Source organism: Apium graveolens, chromosome 5 (assembly GCF_009905375.1).
Source record: "Apium graveolens cultivar Ventura chromosome 5, ASM990537v1, whole genome shotgun sequence".
Lineage (NCBI taxonomy): Eukaryota > Viridiplantae > Streptophyta > Magnoliopsida > Apiales > Apiaceae > Apium > Apium graveolens.
This window is the reverse complement of record NC_133651.1, coordinates 280,747,537-280,766,037: the sequence shown is the minus strand read 5'-3', so window position 1 is coordinate 280,766,037 and position 18,501 is coordinate 280,747,537. Positions and strand designations below refer to the sequence as shown.

Sequence of the window (18,501 nt, the reverse complement as noted above, 5' to 3'; positions counted from 1 at the left end):
TGTATGAATATCAATATTTTATCACATGAAGTATGGAATCTAGTAATTTAAAATGTAGTATCGATCTATTTTATTATATTAATTTATTATCAATTAATTTGGATCAACAAAATATGATATGGGTGAATATTTAATATTTATATATGATATTATAAGAAATAAAGTAAAGATAAAATAATTATATATATGAATTCAGGTCCATTCAGGTGAGGATCAGATATTTTTAGGTCTTCGATTGGACCGGAGCAAAGACCATATTTTTTTAATTATAAAAACCGGGTATCGAACTACATATATTCAGTCTGGTCCGGATTTTAGACCAATAAATTCGGTACGGTAGGATCCGGGTTACATGTTCAGACCAGAATCTTGTGCCGGCCTACTCTTCAACACGCATATAATTAAACTCCTTGCCCGGAAGGGACCAGGGAACAAGAAGAATAATAGAAATAGTAAAAGCATGAAAAGGCGGCCCAACAATTTTTCAGCCTAAAATTCAAAAAGAGAGGAATGAAAATATGTTGAAGAAAGTTCCTACATTCTCTTCGAGAAATGAATTTAAACATGCATTGTTATGCCTCCCGCATTATTCTATACCCTCACTCCACATGCATCACCAGCCTTTTTTCTTTTCAATACAATCAAACGAAAATCGAACCTGCAGCTACCCCTGCCCCTTTTCTAGCATAAAATTTGTGTATTGTTTTTAATATTATATAATTTTTGAATTTAAGTGAAGTGAAAATTTTAAGTTCTGAAATTTTATTTATTAAAAACTTTTGATAATATAATTTATAATTATTTTAAATATGCATATGTATAATTTAGTAAAATTTTAATTTTTAAATAAATATCACTGATTGAAATATTTAGTTTTGTTAAAATTTATAGAAGTATTTACAAAAACTAATTATATTTTAATTAAAAGATAAATTTTAGTTAATATCAATAGTAAACGAATTATGTTTAATTTGGTATACTGAACAAATCTAACTAATTATATTTAAATTTATTTTGGTTTAATTTGTTTAAACCCGAATCAATGATAATATATTTATGTATGAATAAGAAAAAGTTTATGTTAACCCGAATAAAAGTAGATATTATTTTATTTTAGTTGGTACATGTATTTTCTTATTTTAATTATGATTTATCATGAATCAATTGTATAACTTTTTTAACCCGGATGAATAGCATGTATTAATTTAGTTTAGTCCAATTCTTTGTTTTCATTTTATTAAAATAGTTTTGGATATTATAGAAATTAAAAAAAACTCGTAATTATATAAACCCAAACATTTTACACATAGATATGCAATCAAACTTTTAATATTTTGGCGATTAGTGTCGGACCCTAGTTATCCGACAATCCTAAGTCTACATTATACCTAACAACGAATTAGGTAGATTTTAATTTTATTTTAATATGAATCAATAATATAAGTATTACCTTTAGTTTGAATTTAATTTTAGTTTTAGTACAAATCAATATTATACATTATTTAGTTTTAGCATTAGGTCCGTTATATCAACTATTGAATGACATTTAGTTTGTTTTTTTAATTTTATTATAGCTCTAGTTAAATATTATTCTATTTTAAGGCAAATATATAATATATTTTAATTTATTTTGATGACATTATATCGACCAACACATTATGTTGTAACCCTGTTTGATAAAAAAATTTAGTTTTATTATATTTTTTTAGCTCGCGATAACAAATCTTGGTTTTAGTATCAAAACCGTTATATCAACCAAATCCAGCTAATTATACTTAGTTTTTTGTTTAATTTTATTTTGGCCCGGAATGAATATTATTATGTTTTCGGCCGAGTTGATAAGATGTATAATTTTATTTTAGTATGATAACATTATATCTGCCAAACGAATTTACTCAATTTATTTTATTTTAGCTCGTTTATTTTTTGTAGCCTGATGATATTATATCGACCAAACAAATTTACTTTCAAACATTTATCAGTCTTTATTATTTAATTTTAATCCGAGAATGCAAATTGAACTAATTGTTCGTAATTTATTTTTATTTTTTATTTAGGATTGGATCAATAGTATAATTTTTTTAATATTATATATTATTTTATTTAAATCAAAACCATTAGATATATTACAATTCTATTTGTATTTATGTAATTATATTGTGAATAATAATTTATTTATGAAAATGTTTTAATTTAAATATTATTATAATTACGGTGAAATGACTGACTATCAACCAAAATTTCATTATTTCATATTTAATATAATAGTATATATAGACGAGAAAAATGTAAATAGTAAAATTATCCAGTAATTGCCGCAACTTGTATTCATTAACTTATTATAAGTTTTTTTAACCATCATACTCCCACCGAGTATTTGGGGGTTCGTGCGTGCTATGATCTAAGTTTTGGTGTACGATTGTTGTCGATATTTAACATTTTGCTAGCTCAAATCTCCTGGCAAATATGGGTTCTTTTTTATCATATTATAATTTTAAAATAACATAATTATATAATAATAACAAATTTATAAAAAATAACATGTGATCATAATTTATTAGGAACACTATATCTAGTAGTTTAAATGTAATATACATATATTATTTTAAAATAATAATAATAATAATAATAATATTAATAATTATAATAATAATAATAATAATAATAATAAGTGAAGAATATGATTTAATTTAGAATAAGAATTCTAATAGAACTTGTTTTGAGTTAGTAGTTAGATTAAAAAAAAGAGTTATAGAATTTATATATAATTGACACAACTCTGAAATAAACACAAATGTTTCAATAAAAACCCTAAATCGGAGAGGGAGAGGGAGAGAACGAAAAAGAAAATAGGTCGATTAGCGGTACCTATTATTGAGTCAATAATCTTTTAGAGAAAATGGTGATTATATGCAATTGAGAGGCGTTGAGAAGCGCGCATACAATATGGTAGATAAAGAAAAGCAGAGACACAGGAGATATTGTTTTATTGGGTCACTCCTCAACAGTCGAAAATGTATATCTTATTTGTTTTGTACTGTTGTACCATATGCTCAAGTGATGTATAGTTTACATGTTACGTTTTATTTACACTTCATTCATATGTACATGGGTGAGGTAAGTTAGAAATAAATATTAATTTAATATAAATTAAGTTCATCATGTGACATATTTTATTATACTTAATAAATTATACCTTGCTTGTTATTTTTGTCCTATTATAATATTTATAGTTTTGGTCAGTCCATCAAGTTTGCAGCAACAATTACTTTATAATTGTTATTATTATTCTTTTGAAAGTGATTCTTTTTTTCTTTAACATATTTGACATTATTTTACTAGTCCACATCTTTAGTTAATTAATATGTATCTTTAGTTAATTTTATGTGTTAACTCTATATAAGATTACGACTTTTTATTATTGATAATTAATATTGTTATTTAATATATATGTAATCTCGTATACGTGTTTTGTAATAACCCCAATTTTTGGAAATTTTTTGAAACCCTTATGAATAGTGTTTTTGCTGAATGAGAAAATTTTTCATGCCACACTAGGTAGGGGTTCTTTTATGGATATTCTGAGATTTTATTGGCACTCTATATGGTATATAAGTGTATGTAAAGATCGTCAGAATCCAATTCCGAACACTTTGATTTTTCCTGGAAATCCACTAGATATGGAAAGAATTGAGTATAAGGTAACATGGTAAAAATGATTTAAATTAAAGGATTATAAGAGAGGATCATAAAAGGAATACAATATATTGAGAAAGGTTAAGGGAACCTAAGTAATAAGATCCCAGGTATGATCCCTCAAACGATAAACGAAAACGAAAGATAAGCGAACCGTATAACAGATCAGCGGTCATTAGGCAAACAATTAGAAGCTAATCAAAGAGATTAGAAGGGATAATGACATAGCAATGTGACATAAGCATGACATAAGGGGAAGGAGATGTGGTTGATTTAAAACCACACAAAGTCAAGCCTAGAAAGGTAATTAACCAAAAAACAAAACAAAAAGCAACCAACCAAGCCAAAACATTTCATTTTCATCAAAAAACACAAAACCCCCATTTTCTTCATGAAGCTCTCGGCCCCTTTTCTTAAAAAATGAAGATCCAAGCTCCACCACTTACTATTTAGCAAGGTATTTATCTAAGCTTCCCCATGGATAGTTACATACTTCCTATAAGTTTAAGCTTCTAATTCCAAGCCAATCTTTTTCTATAAATCATGGAAGAAGATGGTGAATAGTACTTTCTTGAAATTAATTTTTGTGTTCTTGATTTCTTTGAAAGAACAAGCTTGTAGGAGGTTAGATTAAGGCTTCCATGGGCATTTCAAGGATCTTTCATGGATTAAAAGCTCCAAGGAAGGTATAAACTCCAAACCCTAGCTTTGGTTTTGAGTAATTAGGAATGAATATGATTGATATAGTATATGTGAAGCATGAGGCTTGTTTGTTTAAAGTTTGGTTGAGTTTGTAGAGATTAGTTGGTTTTGTGGTATTTTTGGAGTTGTAAATCTTGTTAATTAGTTAATGAACTTAAGTATAGCTTTTAGTTCATGTTTGAGGGTAGTATAAAGTTGATAATATTGAGTTGTTGGGGCTGTTGGAGTGTGTTTTGGATGGATGTTGGTTGTATGATTGATTTGGGGTTGATTGGTGGTAGTTTTGGAATGATTTAAATTTGGGAAATCGCGTAAACATAGCCGCCATAATGCCCGATTTACCGTAGACTGTTTTTGTTCTTAACATCAGAACCCTTGAACTCACTGCTAGGTTTTGACCGTTGCCATGTTTAGATAGTTCATGTTACGATCTTCGTTTTGATATGTGGTTCGTTTGATTCCGATGAACGGTTTAGGAGAAACGGCCGTTTTAAGTAACGACGTTTCGCGAACGAACCCTTACCCCTCGCCTTACTTTGAAACATAGGTTAAAGACCTTAAAGGACTAATTGAAGTATGAAACATTTATGTAAGGTGTAATAGGCAGTTGGTAAGACACTTGCGAAAGAATCGCCTTAAAACTCGTAATGGTTAATTTATTAAAAATGGTGGAGCCGAGGGTACTCGAGTGACTTAAGAGAATCAGTAAGCGCAAAACGAGCGTTAGAGTCTGAGTATATTAGAGTATAGATTTACAAGTGACTTTGGTTTAATTCCAACTTACTTGTTGCTTATAGGTTACCAGACTCGTCCCGAGCCATTCATAACCCCCAGTCGCTCAGGCAAGTTTTCTACCCGTTATACTGTTGTTGTGATGTATATATGTATATGCATTATCTTGTGATAGATGCATGTTGGTTAATTAGCAAATGTTGCGATATATTGAAGCATGCTGATATGGTATATATATGCATGCCTGTTTCGTATTCTTGCCATATATATCTGTTGGTTCAGTTGATAATACCTATGCTAGAGAATAGCAGTAATTTGCATATACCCTTAGTATAGGGACCCAAAGGTGAAAACATTTTCTAAAACCGGGAGTCGAGGATCCCGAGTAGATTTTATATATATATATTTATATATATATATGGTTATAGTTTTCAAAACTATTAATCGAATAAGGTTTATTCGATAACTTTAACTTTATTTTATTATTGAATATTATTTCGAATATTCATCCGAGGACTTATGACTCATTTATTTTATTATTGAATATTATTTCGAATATTCATCCGAGGACTTATGACTCCTTTATTTTATTATTGAATATTATTTCGAATATTCATCCGAGGGCTTATGACTCAGTTATATTATTAATGATTATTAATTGAATATTCATTTGAGGATGTATGACTCCGTTATTTTATTTATTGAATATTATTTATAATATTCATTCGAGGTATTATGACTCCGCTTATTATTTAATAATATTCTTTATTTTATTAAAGAATGATGTTTCGATAATCAAACTTATTTTCGATTATTCAAATAAAGATAGTACTTTCGTATAAGTATATTTTTGGTTATTTAATACTCATTTCAAGTATAAGTCTTACAACTTCTACTTCAATTATTTGTATAAAGATTATTCTTTATGGGAATATTATTTAAATAATAATATTCAGACATTTTCTAAATATATTGGGACTGATTTATTTCATTAAATCAGCATTACTCCAAACACTCTTTAAAGTGTTTTCGAGTCTTCAAAATGATTTTTAAAAGTTAGAGCGGATCCCAAAACTCATTTTTATATTCAAGATCTTCATTTTAAAGGGGATTTAAATACTCGTTCAAAACTTGAGGGATCCGGCTCAGTGGTGTATTTTACATTCGCAACGAGGTTGCTGTTTTGAGAAAACATCTTGATTACTTGCCCATCGTTCGGGAAGTAAGTTCATCTATTTGAGTCGGTATAAGCAACATGGGCTCAGTGGGCGTCCATGAAAGTGTAAGTGGCTCAGTGGGAGTCCATCAAATGCGTAAGTGGCTGAGTGGCAGTCCAGCATAAGGTCCTATTGCGGCCAGGGTGATGACCAGTGGGGAATTCGTCCATCTACTAGTAGAAAAGGTTACTTATTGGTATCTTTGCCTGATCAGCAAGATATCAGGTTTATGCCAAAATTCTTTCCTTTCCAAATTTATTGGATATTGCAATTCTGTTCATACTTTACATGACAGAGGTTTTCAGGAAACGTATGTATATATATAGGTGTATATATATCGGGACTTAATGAAGTATATCATAACTTCATTTCCTTCAAAATATTTCAAAGATTGAATCTATTCAAGTCTTATCTTGTAGTCTCATCAGTGTGATGAACTTTTGAAACTAATTATAACTTGAACGGTGGTAGTTCAAGTAGTATTTGGAAAAGATATAAGTATATTGGAGTATCTTGTAACTTCATCTTTTAAACTTATATCTAGTAAATGATTATCTTATGCATGACAAAGATTTTCAGAAAAACGTTGAGACAAGGTTAGATATATGAGATCACCTGGCAACGATATTTTTATACAGTTATACACTGGAACTCTGTGTGTATTATGCATGGAAGAGGACTTCCAAGATTTTGAAAAGTATATATGTATATATGCTGAATATTTTGCGACTTCATCGCATTAAGATATTAAACTTGGTTCATTTCTTTTGACCAAGACTTTCATGAGTACTATGAGAAGGCTCATATACTGTAAATCATTATACATATTATTTTGGTGGGCTTGCTGCTCACCCTTGCTTTCTTCTTTCATCACACAACATCAGATAGACAAGATGAACAGGACCAAGCTCCCAATTCGCGAGCGGATAGGAAACGTTCCGCAGTTTCCTATAGGCGTTGATGTCGCTGTAGCTGAGGTAGGAGCTACCAATAGGCTAGACTTTCAACTTTTGATGTACCAGATTTATGTATATTTATGAATTGTAATAATGGCAAAGAAATGTAAATTTATTCAGAAACCCTTTTAAGGTGTATTGGCATATATTGGTGGAATAAAATGACTTGTGATTATTTTTGAATATTCATCTCTGAGACTATAACTTGTGGTGTGTGTGTGTATATTGTGGGGTCACAGTACAGAGTAGTTGATTGGTTATTAAGATTGGGTGTTATTAAGGGAAATGGAACTCGTGACAACCCGGATCCCCGACCCCGGATTTGGGGGTGTTACATGTTTGTTAGTATGCATTAGTTTAACCAAGTTAATGCAACTGTAAATGTTTTTTTCAATATTTTATTCATATGCGTGCACTAGCTAGTGAAGTCACAGGGATTCAAAAGTTTGGGTTTGTTAGCAAGATTTGGCCAAGTTCTAATATTATTAAGATATACCGAGTACATCTTGTATTTTATTAATATTATATTATATGTGTGCATGCTCTATTTAAACTATATGTTAATCCCTATTATTAGTGTTTTGGTCTGACATTATATTACACTGTTCAAACACTAGAGCCGATAGTAATTCAGTATTTTGTTAATTATATAATACACTAGTACCTTAATGCATTGTTATACAAAATTCAAATATAAATTAAAATTTTAATTAAGATAACATGAGAATAGAGACACTTTTAATAAAATAAGAAAATGTTCAATAATTAATTCTATTTTGTAATTAGGCCGGTGTTCAAGAATTTAGCGGATTGTTCGCGAATTTTGGTTAGTAATTTTAGTCGCTATATTCGAGATACAGATTATGTCCCCTTTTTATTCAGCACTACTCCTCTTGGCATTTGGATATATTTGATTCACTCATTTCTGTATCCTACTCGTTCCATTAAATATTTGATCTGACTGTTTTAACCTCCAAATTATTTTAAAGTTGTTTTTGAAAATTATAAATATATGTTTATGCGATTTTCAAAATTATTTATGACACCCTTTGTGTCGAAAATCTGATTTATTTGACTCAGGTGTTTTAAATTATTGTGAGAATATTTTTATTTTGAACCCTTAGCGTGATATAGGGTATACCGAGTTAACCAGTTGTAGGGGTACTACAACCATGTCATTGCGGCATCATTGACATGACACTTCCGTGACAGTGTGATTGATCACGACGTATCCTTCTGTTAGCTCTTTTGGGAGGAGATTTTGCGCATTTGATATTTGTTCAGGATATGTGGGTGCACCCGGAGTTTGATTTATGATTTGATATATGGTGATATTGTATATGCCGTACACATTATTCATTATGTTGCACGCATCAGGTTCCCTATGATGTGTGTATTTGTATCTGTTTTGATCTCGGTATGAAATATTCTAGCCCCTCGTAGCTTCAGCCTTACTTATTTTTTAAATTGTTGTTTTATTATAAATTGCTGATTATTTATTTCTGATCTCTTATTTTATAAACTGTATTCCAAATCCGTACTGGCCGTTTGACTTATGCCGTATTCTTTTTCTTGAAGGTGCTTAGGGGGATCTGGGACTGTGCGATGGAGAGCTACCCTATTTATTGATTAGAATTTCGGTCTTTATCAGTATCTAGAATTAATTATTTATTTAGAGATTTCAACATTTATATTATTGGTTTAGACAGTTTGGAGATTTAATATTATTTTGGAGATTTTAAACTGTTTAATTATTGTTTAGAAATATATTAGTGCTCTGTTTGCAGGTTTATGGATTTTAAGTAATATCTCCTATTTAAAAAACGGGTGTTACAGAGATGGCATCAGAGCAAGGTTCTTTCTTGTTAAAAACCTACTTAGGTTGACCTGTGAGTTTGGGTAGATGATAGGATGGGTGTTCCATTTAATTTCGTTTCCTTCTGCTCTTTATCATTTTATTCTGATTCATCATTCTAAAATCTGTTTGTAACTGTTTCATCATATTTATTCTCGTAATATTCATTCGTTCGCTATCTTATATTGTAGATGCCTCCTAGACGTGATCATTTTCATATTGACTCCGCTCATCATACTGAGATGATAGGGCAAGCAGTGCCTCAGGCTATACAGCAGGCTTTGGCAAACCAAGGAAATCAGAATGGCGAGGGAAATCAGAATGGAGAGGAAATCAGAATGGAGAGGAAATCAGAATGGAGAGAGAAATCAGAATGGACAAGGAAATCAGAATGGCAATGGGAATCAGAATCAGAACGGTTAGGGCCATCAGTTGGAGCCGTTTGTATGGTTGGAGAGGTTTGTGAAGCAGAAGCCAGACTCTTTTAGTTCAGCACCGACGCCTATTGATGCTGAAAATTGGATTGTTCATCTCTAGAAGATTTTTGACGTACTGGGTTGTGATGAGATTCAGAAGGTCAGGTTAGCTATGTATAAGTTGAAGGGTGATGCTCAGAGGTGGTGGAGAGGAGTGAAAGCTACTAGAGGGGAGCAGTATGTAGAGGCTTTAGAATGGAAGAGATTCAAGGAAGTATTCTATGAGCAGTACTTCTTTAATGCTGATAGGGAGGCTTATTTGAGGGAGTTTCATTCTATTATACAACACCATGATGAGAGCATTACTGATTATATGAAGAGATTTATAAGGTTGGCTGGATTGCTGGGATAGTTGTAGGGACTGCTGCACAACATGCTGATAAATTTAAATGGGGGTTGAAGTCTTATCTGGGTTCCATAATTTCTTTTAAATTTGATAATGTGGCATAGGTGGCTGATGTAGCAAAGGACGTTGAGAAGGAGTACATAGATTTCAGGACTTCCAGGTCTAATAGTGGTAGTCAGAGGGCTAGGGATGACCATGGTTTTGTACAGGGTAGATAGTGGTATGCAGGTCAGAGTGGTCAGCAGGGACAGTGGCGCGTACAGAATCAGAATAGGGGTGGTCAGTCATTCCATGGTCGGAATCAGTATGTTGGTCAGATTCAGAACCAGTAGTTTCAGTGACAGAAGCAGCCTAGGCAGTGGCAGAAATGTCAACAGGGGCAGAGCCGTTACTCAGTGTATGGGGGAAACCCCAATATGATTCCAGTGGCTCCTTGTGTTACATGTGGTGGACATCATCCAGGTAGAGCTTGTTACAGACAGATTGGAGCTTGTTTCTTGTGTGGTAGCATGTCCTTTAAGGCAAAGGATTGTACATGGTCACGCAACACTGGTGGAGGAGGAGCTGGCGGTGGTAGTGGAAGTGGCAGTCAGCAGAATCCTACATCCAGAGTGTTTGTATTGATGGCAAATCAGGCAGAAGCTAATTCAGGTACCGTTTCTGGAACACTTCTTGTTGGTAGATGTGATGCTTATGTGTTATTTTATACTGGTTCGACCCACTCTGTTGTGTATTTATCATTTATTCATCATCTCGGTGTTGTACCTTCATTATTATATCCTCATATGTCTATTGCTACCTCGATGGCGAATTCTGTTATTATATCTGATGTATATCGAGAGTGTATGATAGCTGTTGGAGATATAAATTATAAGGTTATCTTGCTTTCATTGGAGATGCATGACTTTGACATTATTTTGGGCATGGATTGGTTGAGTGAACATCATGCCATAATTGATTGTCAAGGGAAAAGGGTGATTTTTGGAGATGCAGATAAACCAGAATTTGTATACCAAGGGTCTCACCCGAAGGGGGAGGTTAAACTAATTTTTGCTCTAAAGGCGAGTAAATTGTTATCTAAGGGTTGTGATGGCTACCTTGCTTTTGTGAAGGATACATCGAAGGATGAACCTAGCATCGAGGATTATCTAGTTGTGAGGGAGTATGAAGATGTGTTCCCCGATGAGCTACCAGGTTTACCACCACATAGAGAGGTGGAGTTCACTATTGAACTTATTCCAGGTGATGAGCCTATTTTTAAGGTGCCTTACGAATGGCACCACTTGAGTTGCAAGAATTGAAGGAGTAGTTACATGAGTTCTTGGATAGAGGATTTATCAGACCAAGTGTGTCTCCATGGGGCACTCCTGTGTTGTTTGTAAAGAAGAAGGACGGTTCCATGAGATTGTGCATTGACTATAGGGAGTTGAATAAAGTGACTATCAGAAACAGGTATCCTTTGCCATACATTGATAACTTGTTTGACCAGTTATAAGGGGTGAAGTACTTTTCAAAGATAGATTTGAGATCAGGTTACCATCATCTATGAGTTAAGGAGGAAGATATTCCAAAGACTGCTTTTCGCACTCGTTATGGTCATTATGAGTTTCTCTTGATGTCCTTTGGGTTGACGAATGCACCAATGGTATTTATGGATTTGATGAATCGGGTTTTTCATGATTATCTGGACAAATTTGTGGTGGTCTTCATCGATGATATCTTGATATACTCTAGGAGCAAAGAGGACCATAAGGAGCATTTACGTACTGTACTTGAAATTTTGAGGGAGAAGAAGTTATTTGAGAAATTTTCCAAGTGTGAATTCTGGTTGGAGAAAGTGGCATTCTTGGGGCATATTGTGTCTGGTAGGGGCATTGAGTCGGATCATGCGAAGGTCGAGGCTATTACTAATTGGCCCAGACCTAGAAATGTGACGGATGTGAGGAGTTTCTTGGGTTTGGCAGGTTACTACAGGCATTTTGTGGAAGGTTTCTCTTCCATAGCTTTGCCATTAACTCCGCTAATGAGGAAGGGAATTAAGTTCGTGTGGAATGATGATCATGAGAAGAGGATCAAGTGGTAGCATTGCAAATTTGAAAGTGGAACCGAGTCTTGTTTTAAGGATTAACTAAGCTCAGAAGAGTAATACAGGTTTGGAAGCTATTAGATCCGAAGCGGCAGGTGGAAAGCAAACACATTTTCATGTTGATGAGGAAGATATTATATGGTTGGGTGGAAAATTGTGTGTTCCTATAGACCCGACGATTCGTGAGGATATTTTGAAGGAGGCTCATAATTCTTCATTCTCTATTCATCTAGGTTCCACTAAGATGTATGGAGATTTGAAGCAGCACTTTTGGTGGAGTGGAATGAAGGGAGACATAGCTGAATTTGTGGGGAAATGTATTAAATGTCAGCAAGTGAAGATAGATCATCAGAGGCCTAGTGGATTGTTGCATCAGCTAGATATTCCAGTTTGGAAGTGGGAAAACATTACTATGGATTTTGTGACTCATTTGCCGAGGACTTTCAAGAAGAACAATGTCATATGGGTGGTGGTTGATAGAATTACTAAGTCCGCTCACTTCTTGACTATTAGAGAGACTACTCATGTTCATGAGTTGGTAGAGGTTTTTCAGCGAGATATTGTTAGACTTCATGGTGTGCTGGTGTCGATAGTTTCTGACAGGGATACGAGATTTACATCGCATTTTTGGAAGAGATTCCGACAGGCATGGGGTACGAGGCTTAATTTTAGTACAGCTTATCATCCGCAGACCGATGGAAAGTCAGAAAGGATGATCCGGACGTTGGAGGATATGTTGAGGGCATGTGCTTTGGAGTGGACAGGTGACTGGGATAAGTATTTGTATCTTGTTGAGTTTGCGTATAATAATAGTTGGCACGCGAGTATCGATATGCCACCATTTGAGGTTTTGTATGGTAGGAGGTGTAGGGCACCATCTTGTTGGGATGAGGTTGGTGAGAGCGTCATTGAAGGGCCGGAGTTGGTTAGAATCACTAATGAGAAGGTAGAGAAAGTTAAAAAAAGTTTGAAGGAGTCTCGATCGCGTCAAAAGAGCTATGCAGACCAACACATGAATATTGGTGGATTTGAGCCAGGTGATCATGTGTTCTTGAAGGTGTCATCTTGTAAGGGTGTGAAGCATTTTGGTATGAAGGGGAAGCTTAGTCCGAGATATGTTGGACCTTTTGATGTTTTGGAGAAAGTAGGGGAAATATCTTATAGAGTTACGTTGCCGCCACAACTATCTCATGTGCATAATGTGTTTCATGTGTCGGTTTGAGGGGCTATAAATATCATCCATTACATGTAGTTCAGTATCCATTACATAAGATTGGAGAGGATCTTTCTTTTGAGGAAGAAGTTGAGGCTATCTTAGCTCGAGAAGAGCGATTTTTGAGGAAGAATACCATTCCGTTTATGAAAGTTTTGTGGAAAAATCATTCGGAGAGATAGGCTACTTGGGAATTAGAAGAATCTATTCGTGAGAAATATCCGCATTTATTCGATTCAGGTACGAGTATTTAGTTTCATTTGATTTCGGGGACGGAATCCTTTTTAAGGTGGTATATATGTAATATACGTATATTATTTTAAAATAATAATAATAATAAGTGAAGAATTTGATTTAATTTAGAATAATTATAATAGAACTTGTTTTGAGTTAGTAGTTAGATTAAAAAAAAAGAGTTATAGAATTTATAAATAATTGACACGACTCTGGAATAAACACAAACGTTTCATTAAAAACCCTAAATCGATGCCGCGGAGAGGGAGAGGCAGAGAATGAAAAAGAAAATAGGTCGATTAGCAGTACCTATTATTGAGTCAATAACCTTGAGAGAAAGTGGTAATTATATGCAATTGAGAGGCATTGAGAGGAGCGCATACAATAGGGTAGATAAAGAAAAGCAGAAACCGGAGAGATTATTTTATTGGGCCAGTCCTCAACAGTTGAAAAGGTATATCTTATTTGTTTTTTACTGTTATACCATATGCTCAAGTGATGTATAGTTTACATGTTACGTTTTATTTACACTTCATTCATAGGTACATGGGTGAGGTAAGTTAGAAATAAATATTAATTTAATATAAATTAGGTTCATCATGTGACAAGTTTTATTATACTCAATAAATCTATAACTTGCTTATTATTTCTGTCATATTATAATATTTATAGTTTTGGTCAGTCCGTCAAGTTTGCGGCAACAATTAACTTAGAATTGTTATTATTATTCTTTTGAAAGTGATTCCTATTTTCTTTAACATATTTGACATTATTTTACTAATCTACATCTTTAATTAATTAATATGTATCTTTAGTTAAGTTTATATAATTTTGTGTTAACTCTATATAAGATTATGGCTTTTTAAGATTGAGAATTAATATTGTTATTTAATACATATGTAATCTCGTATGCGTGTTTGTTAGTATGCATTAGTTTAACCAAGTTAATGCCACTGTAAATGTTTTTTTAATATTTTATTCATATGCGTGCACTAGCTAGTGAGGTCACAGGGATTCAAAAGTTTGGGTTTGTTAGAAAGATTTGGCCAAGTTCTAATATTATTACGATATACCTAGTACATTATATATTTTATTAATATTATATTATATATGTGCATGCTCTATTTAAACTATAGGTTAATCCCTATCAGTAGTGGTTTGGTCTGACATTATATTTGTAAGAACCCAAATTTTTTACATCGGTAAAAGACCTTTATGAATAGTAACCTTGCGGTTTAATAAAAACTTTTGCGACCACACCATATACGAGTTTTTAATTTAAGATTGTGAGTTGATATTATGACTATACGTACTAAATGAGTGTATGTAAACGCTATTAGTTTTCGAAGAAAACGAACTTTAAAAAACGACCGTATCGATGAACCATCAAGTATTACGAGAATCATAATATAAATACAAATTTAAAATCCTACAAATTCAAATCCAAGTACAATACTTCAAAACATAAAGAACGTATAAGAAAGGATTTACACTGCGAACCGTTTACGAGAATTTATTACAAAAATAAATAAGCGACCGAGCGAACGCGTAAACAAATAAATAAATGTATCAAACCAAGCTAACTATACTAGATAACTATGGTAAGAAACTAACCATGGCCAAGTAACCAAATAGTAACCTCGCTAGATAGGAAATGATAACCTAAAGGCTAGTAATAGTACACCTAAAGTCTAAACTAAGTAGAATAGCTTGAAAACCTAGGATGCTATCCAATATATTCATGGATTTAGTAGTACTAGGATATATAATAAATCATATCTCAAAAATCTTCCAAGAGAAGCATTTCCAAGAAGCAACAAAACTCTCTCTCTTTCTCTTCAAAACACAATGCTGATTTCAAGAACATCATGGAAAGAAAAATTCATATCTCATGTTCTACTCATTCAAAAATCATCACATTTTAACCAAAGCTTCCCCATATCATGTAAAAGGTACTTTCAAAATTTCATGGCCATTGGATTAGTATAGCATAGTCAAATCCTTGCTGAAAATTGGTGGTGAATAGTAACTCCGAAAATCTCTTTTTGTTTTCTTGATTTTCATGGCATAATTTAGGATCCTTAAGCATAACCAATCCCTCCCAAGGTTCAACCATAAAGAAGAGGACCTCCCAAGCTACCAAGAAAGGTATAAACCTTCATCTAAACTTTGTTTAAGTTTTAAGTTTCAAGAAAAGTAAGGATCTTGGATATAAGTGTGGTTTTGATGATTGATTTGATATTATCTTGATGTTTAGTTAATTAGTTTTCAGGTTGTTAGGTCACACAACACTGTAGAAGGGGGTTGAATACAGTGTAGAATACAATCAAATCGATTTCGAACACAAGTAACAGTACAGAGATATATTCGATATAATAAACTCTGTTACAATGGAACTGTTCTCTCTCAGTGATGAACAAATATCACGAGAGCTGATAGGTTACAATGTATGATCTTCTCGATAATGATAACACATAAAGTGTAAATCTATGTCTGTGTTTATATAATACACAGTTACAAGATAACTTCTAATTGATATGAAATATAATTCTGTCTCCTAAAATATATCGATCAGATATCTTATATAATTCTTTAAGTCCTCTAACTCTTTCCATGCATAACTTCTTTTTGTATTAGTCTCGATCTTCTTTCCTGTAAATCAGCTTCCTTCCTTAACTGTTAGTCCTCCAGTACTTAAGTTCTGATATCCATCTTCTGATATTTATCTTCTGATAATCTAAGTCCCGATATCCTTATGTTCAGACTTCCAATAAGTACTGATATTTCCTGTTTGTTAAAATCTGAAAACTAAACATGAAACATATTAGACATGACATCTCAAATATATCTAACAATCTCCCCCAACTTGTAAATTGTGCAAAATATACAAGTTAATAGATTTGATGATGTCAAAAACATTTAAGTTCAAATGCAATAAGAGTTTAATAAGACTATTAACTACAACTTACAGTCCTTTTAGCTTTACCAACTTCACTGGATCAATCTGAATCCATAATAATTCTTAACAAAATCTCTTACCAGCTTGTCTTTAGCTTTCCTCAGAATTTCAACTAACTGTGCTTTGACCTGCATCAGTTCTTCATCTTTACTATCACCAATCTGATAAATGGCTGTTCTGAGAGCTTGAATTGATGTTCTTTCAAGTCCATCACCAAGTCTGATAACTCTAGGATGTGAAGAGTTTTCATTATAACATAAGCATTTTCCTTTCAGAATAACTTCCATCTTAGCAGAATTCTTCAGCATAGAAATTTCTCTTCCATTATCTTCAGTAATCATTGGTATATACTGAGAATTCATTGTACCAGAGATTCTAAATAGATCTTTTATAGCCTACAAAATGTATTCTGACCATCTTCTTGTAACATCAGATTTTACTTCCAGAAGATAGTGAATATGTTGAAGTTCTCTGAAAGACTTCTTTAGCACATCAGTATCAGCTAGTCTGTAAGTTAATCCATCATATAGAAATAAGATCAATTTCTCCTTTAGATTTTCCTTATCATGAGTATCTATCACCATTTGAGCAGACAACACCTTGTCAAAGTGCTTTTGTTTGATTTGTTCATATGGTTTGTCTGTCAACATGAAAGGATCTCTTAGAGTAAATTCTACTCATGTTTGTATTTTCTCTTCATCAGAACCTAATCCAGCTTTATCTCTAGGTTGCTTGGATCTCAACCTAAATGTTGCGAGTTGATTCATCAAGAGATTGGATTTTGGTTCAACTGGAGTAGCTTTCTTCCATAACAGCTTCTTCTTATCAGCAATTATCATCTTTTCCAAATTAACTTGATCAGAATTTGCTGTTTCTTATGTAGCTTTCTGTTTTTCATTTTGAACAACTTGAGCAGTGTCAGAGGTTATTTTAGATTCTTCAATTACCTTTCTTCTCTTCAGAATTTTAACAGTTTTATCTTCTATCAAATCATCATCATGCATTGTAGTTTGATAGACTGGAATGGAAGAACTTATCTTTTTCTTTATCTTTAAAGTTCACCAACCTTTTCTTTCCCTTTTGACTTAGGATCAATCTCAGTTTGTGATCTAATCTTGGACTTTGAAGTCTCAGAATTTGACTTTTCCCTGATCACAATGCCTTTTTCCTTAGGCCTTGGAGGTTTCTTTGCATCAGAAGCTTTAGACTTAAGATTTGTCTTCTCAGCAGCAAATCTAGCTTCTTCCTCCTTGAGAGTTTCTAAATCCATTCCTGGATTTTGTTTCAGAAATAATCTTCTAGCTATCTCCTCATCAAGTGTCTGGATTTTAGGATTTTTTTAATAAACAGTAGTCTGCTTCCCCTTTAGCTTCAGAGTTTATAAAAACTTCTGAGAGTCTTTAGATCCTGACTGAATCAGAATATCAGTACTTGACATCAAACTTTGTTTATCAGAACTTGACTTCAGACTTTTAGCATTCACAGCATCAGAACTTGACTTGTTTTGTGTAGAAGATTTTCCTTGAACTTTTCCTTGACCTCTACTCTTATCAGAGTTTCCCTGGTCATCACTTTTATCATCCTTTTTCTTCAATATTTCAGTAGGTGAGCATTTGGACTTAACTACCTTCTCCCCCTTTTTGGCATCATCCTAAAGTAAGAGAGAAAGAAGTAACTAGATGAATCAGAGTTTGAAGAGCCAGTGTCAGGTTCTGATATTTCTTTAGAGTCTTGAGATGTGGTAGGATCTTCAGCTTGCTCCCCCCGGACAGGTGCATTTTCCTTTGGAGTTGTTACCACATATTCAATGACATGAGTACTTACAGGATCAGAGTTTAAGTCATCAGAATTTACAGAATCAGAATTTAAGTCTTCATTTTCAAATCTCAGCTGATCGTGATCATTGAAATCTTCAAGTCCAGTATTCTTCTTATCATCAAAAAATACATTGTTAGATTCCATGACAACCCCTGTTCTTAAATTGTAGACTCTGAAGGCTTTTGTGGAAAGTGGATATCCAACAAAAATT

General features: G+C 33.0%; 1 protein-coding gene across 1 annotated transcript; it reads left to right on the top strand.

Moving 5' to 3' along the window:
* The first annotated feature begins 10,396 nt into the window (after positions 1–10,396).
* LOC141660991 (uncharacterized) lies at positions 10,397–11,281 on the top strand. The gene has a single exon (XM_074467970.1). It carries the CDS (start codon positions 10,397–10,399, stop codon positions 11,279–11,281), a length of 885 nt encoding a protein of 294 aa, XP_074324071.1.
* The last annotated feature ends 7,220 nt before the right edge of the window (positions 11,282–18,501 follow it).

Excerpts from the sequence above, each read along its gene's own strand:
- LOC141660991 (XM_074467970.1), top strand. The coding sequence starts at position 10,397 with ATGATTCCAGTGGCTCCTTGTGTTACATGTGGTGGACATCATCCAGGT.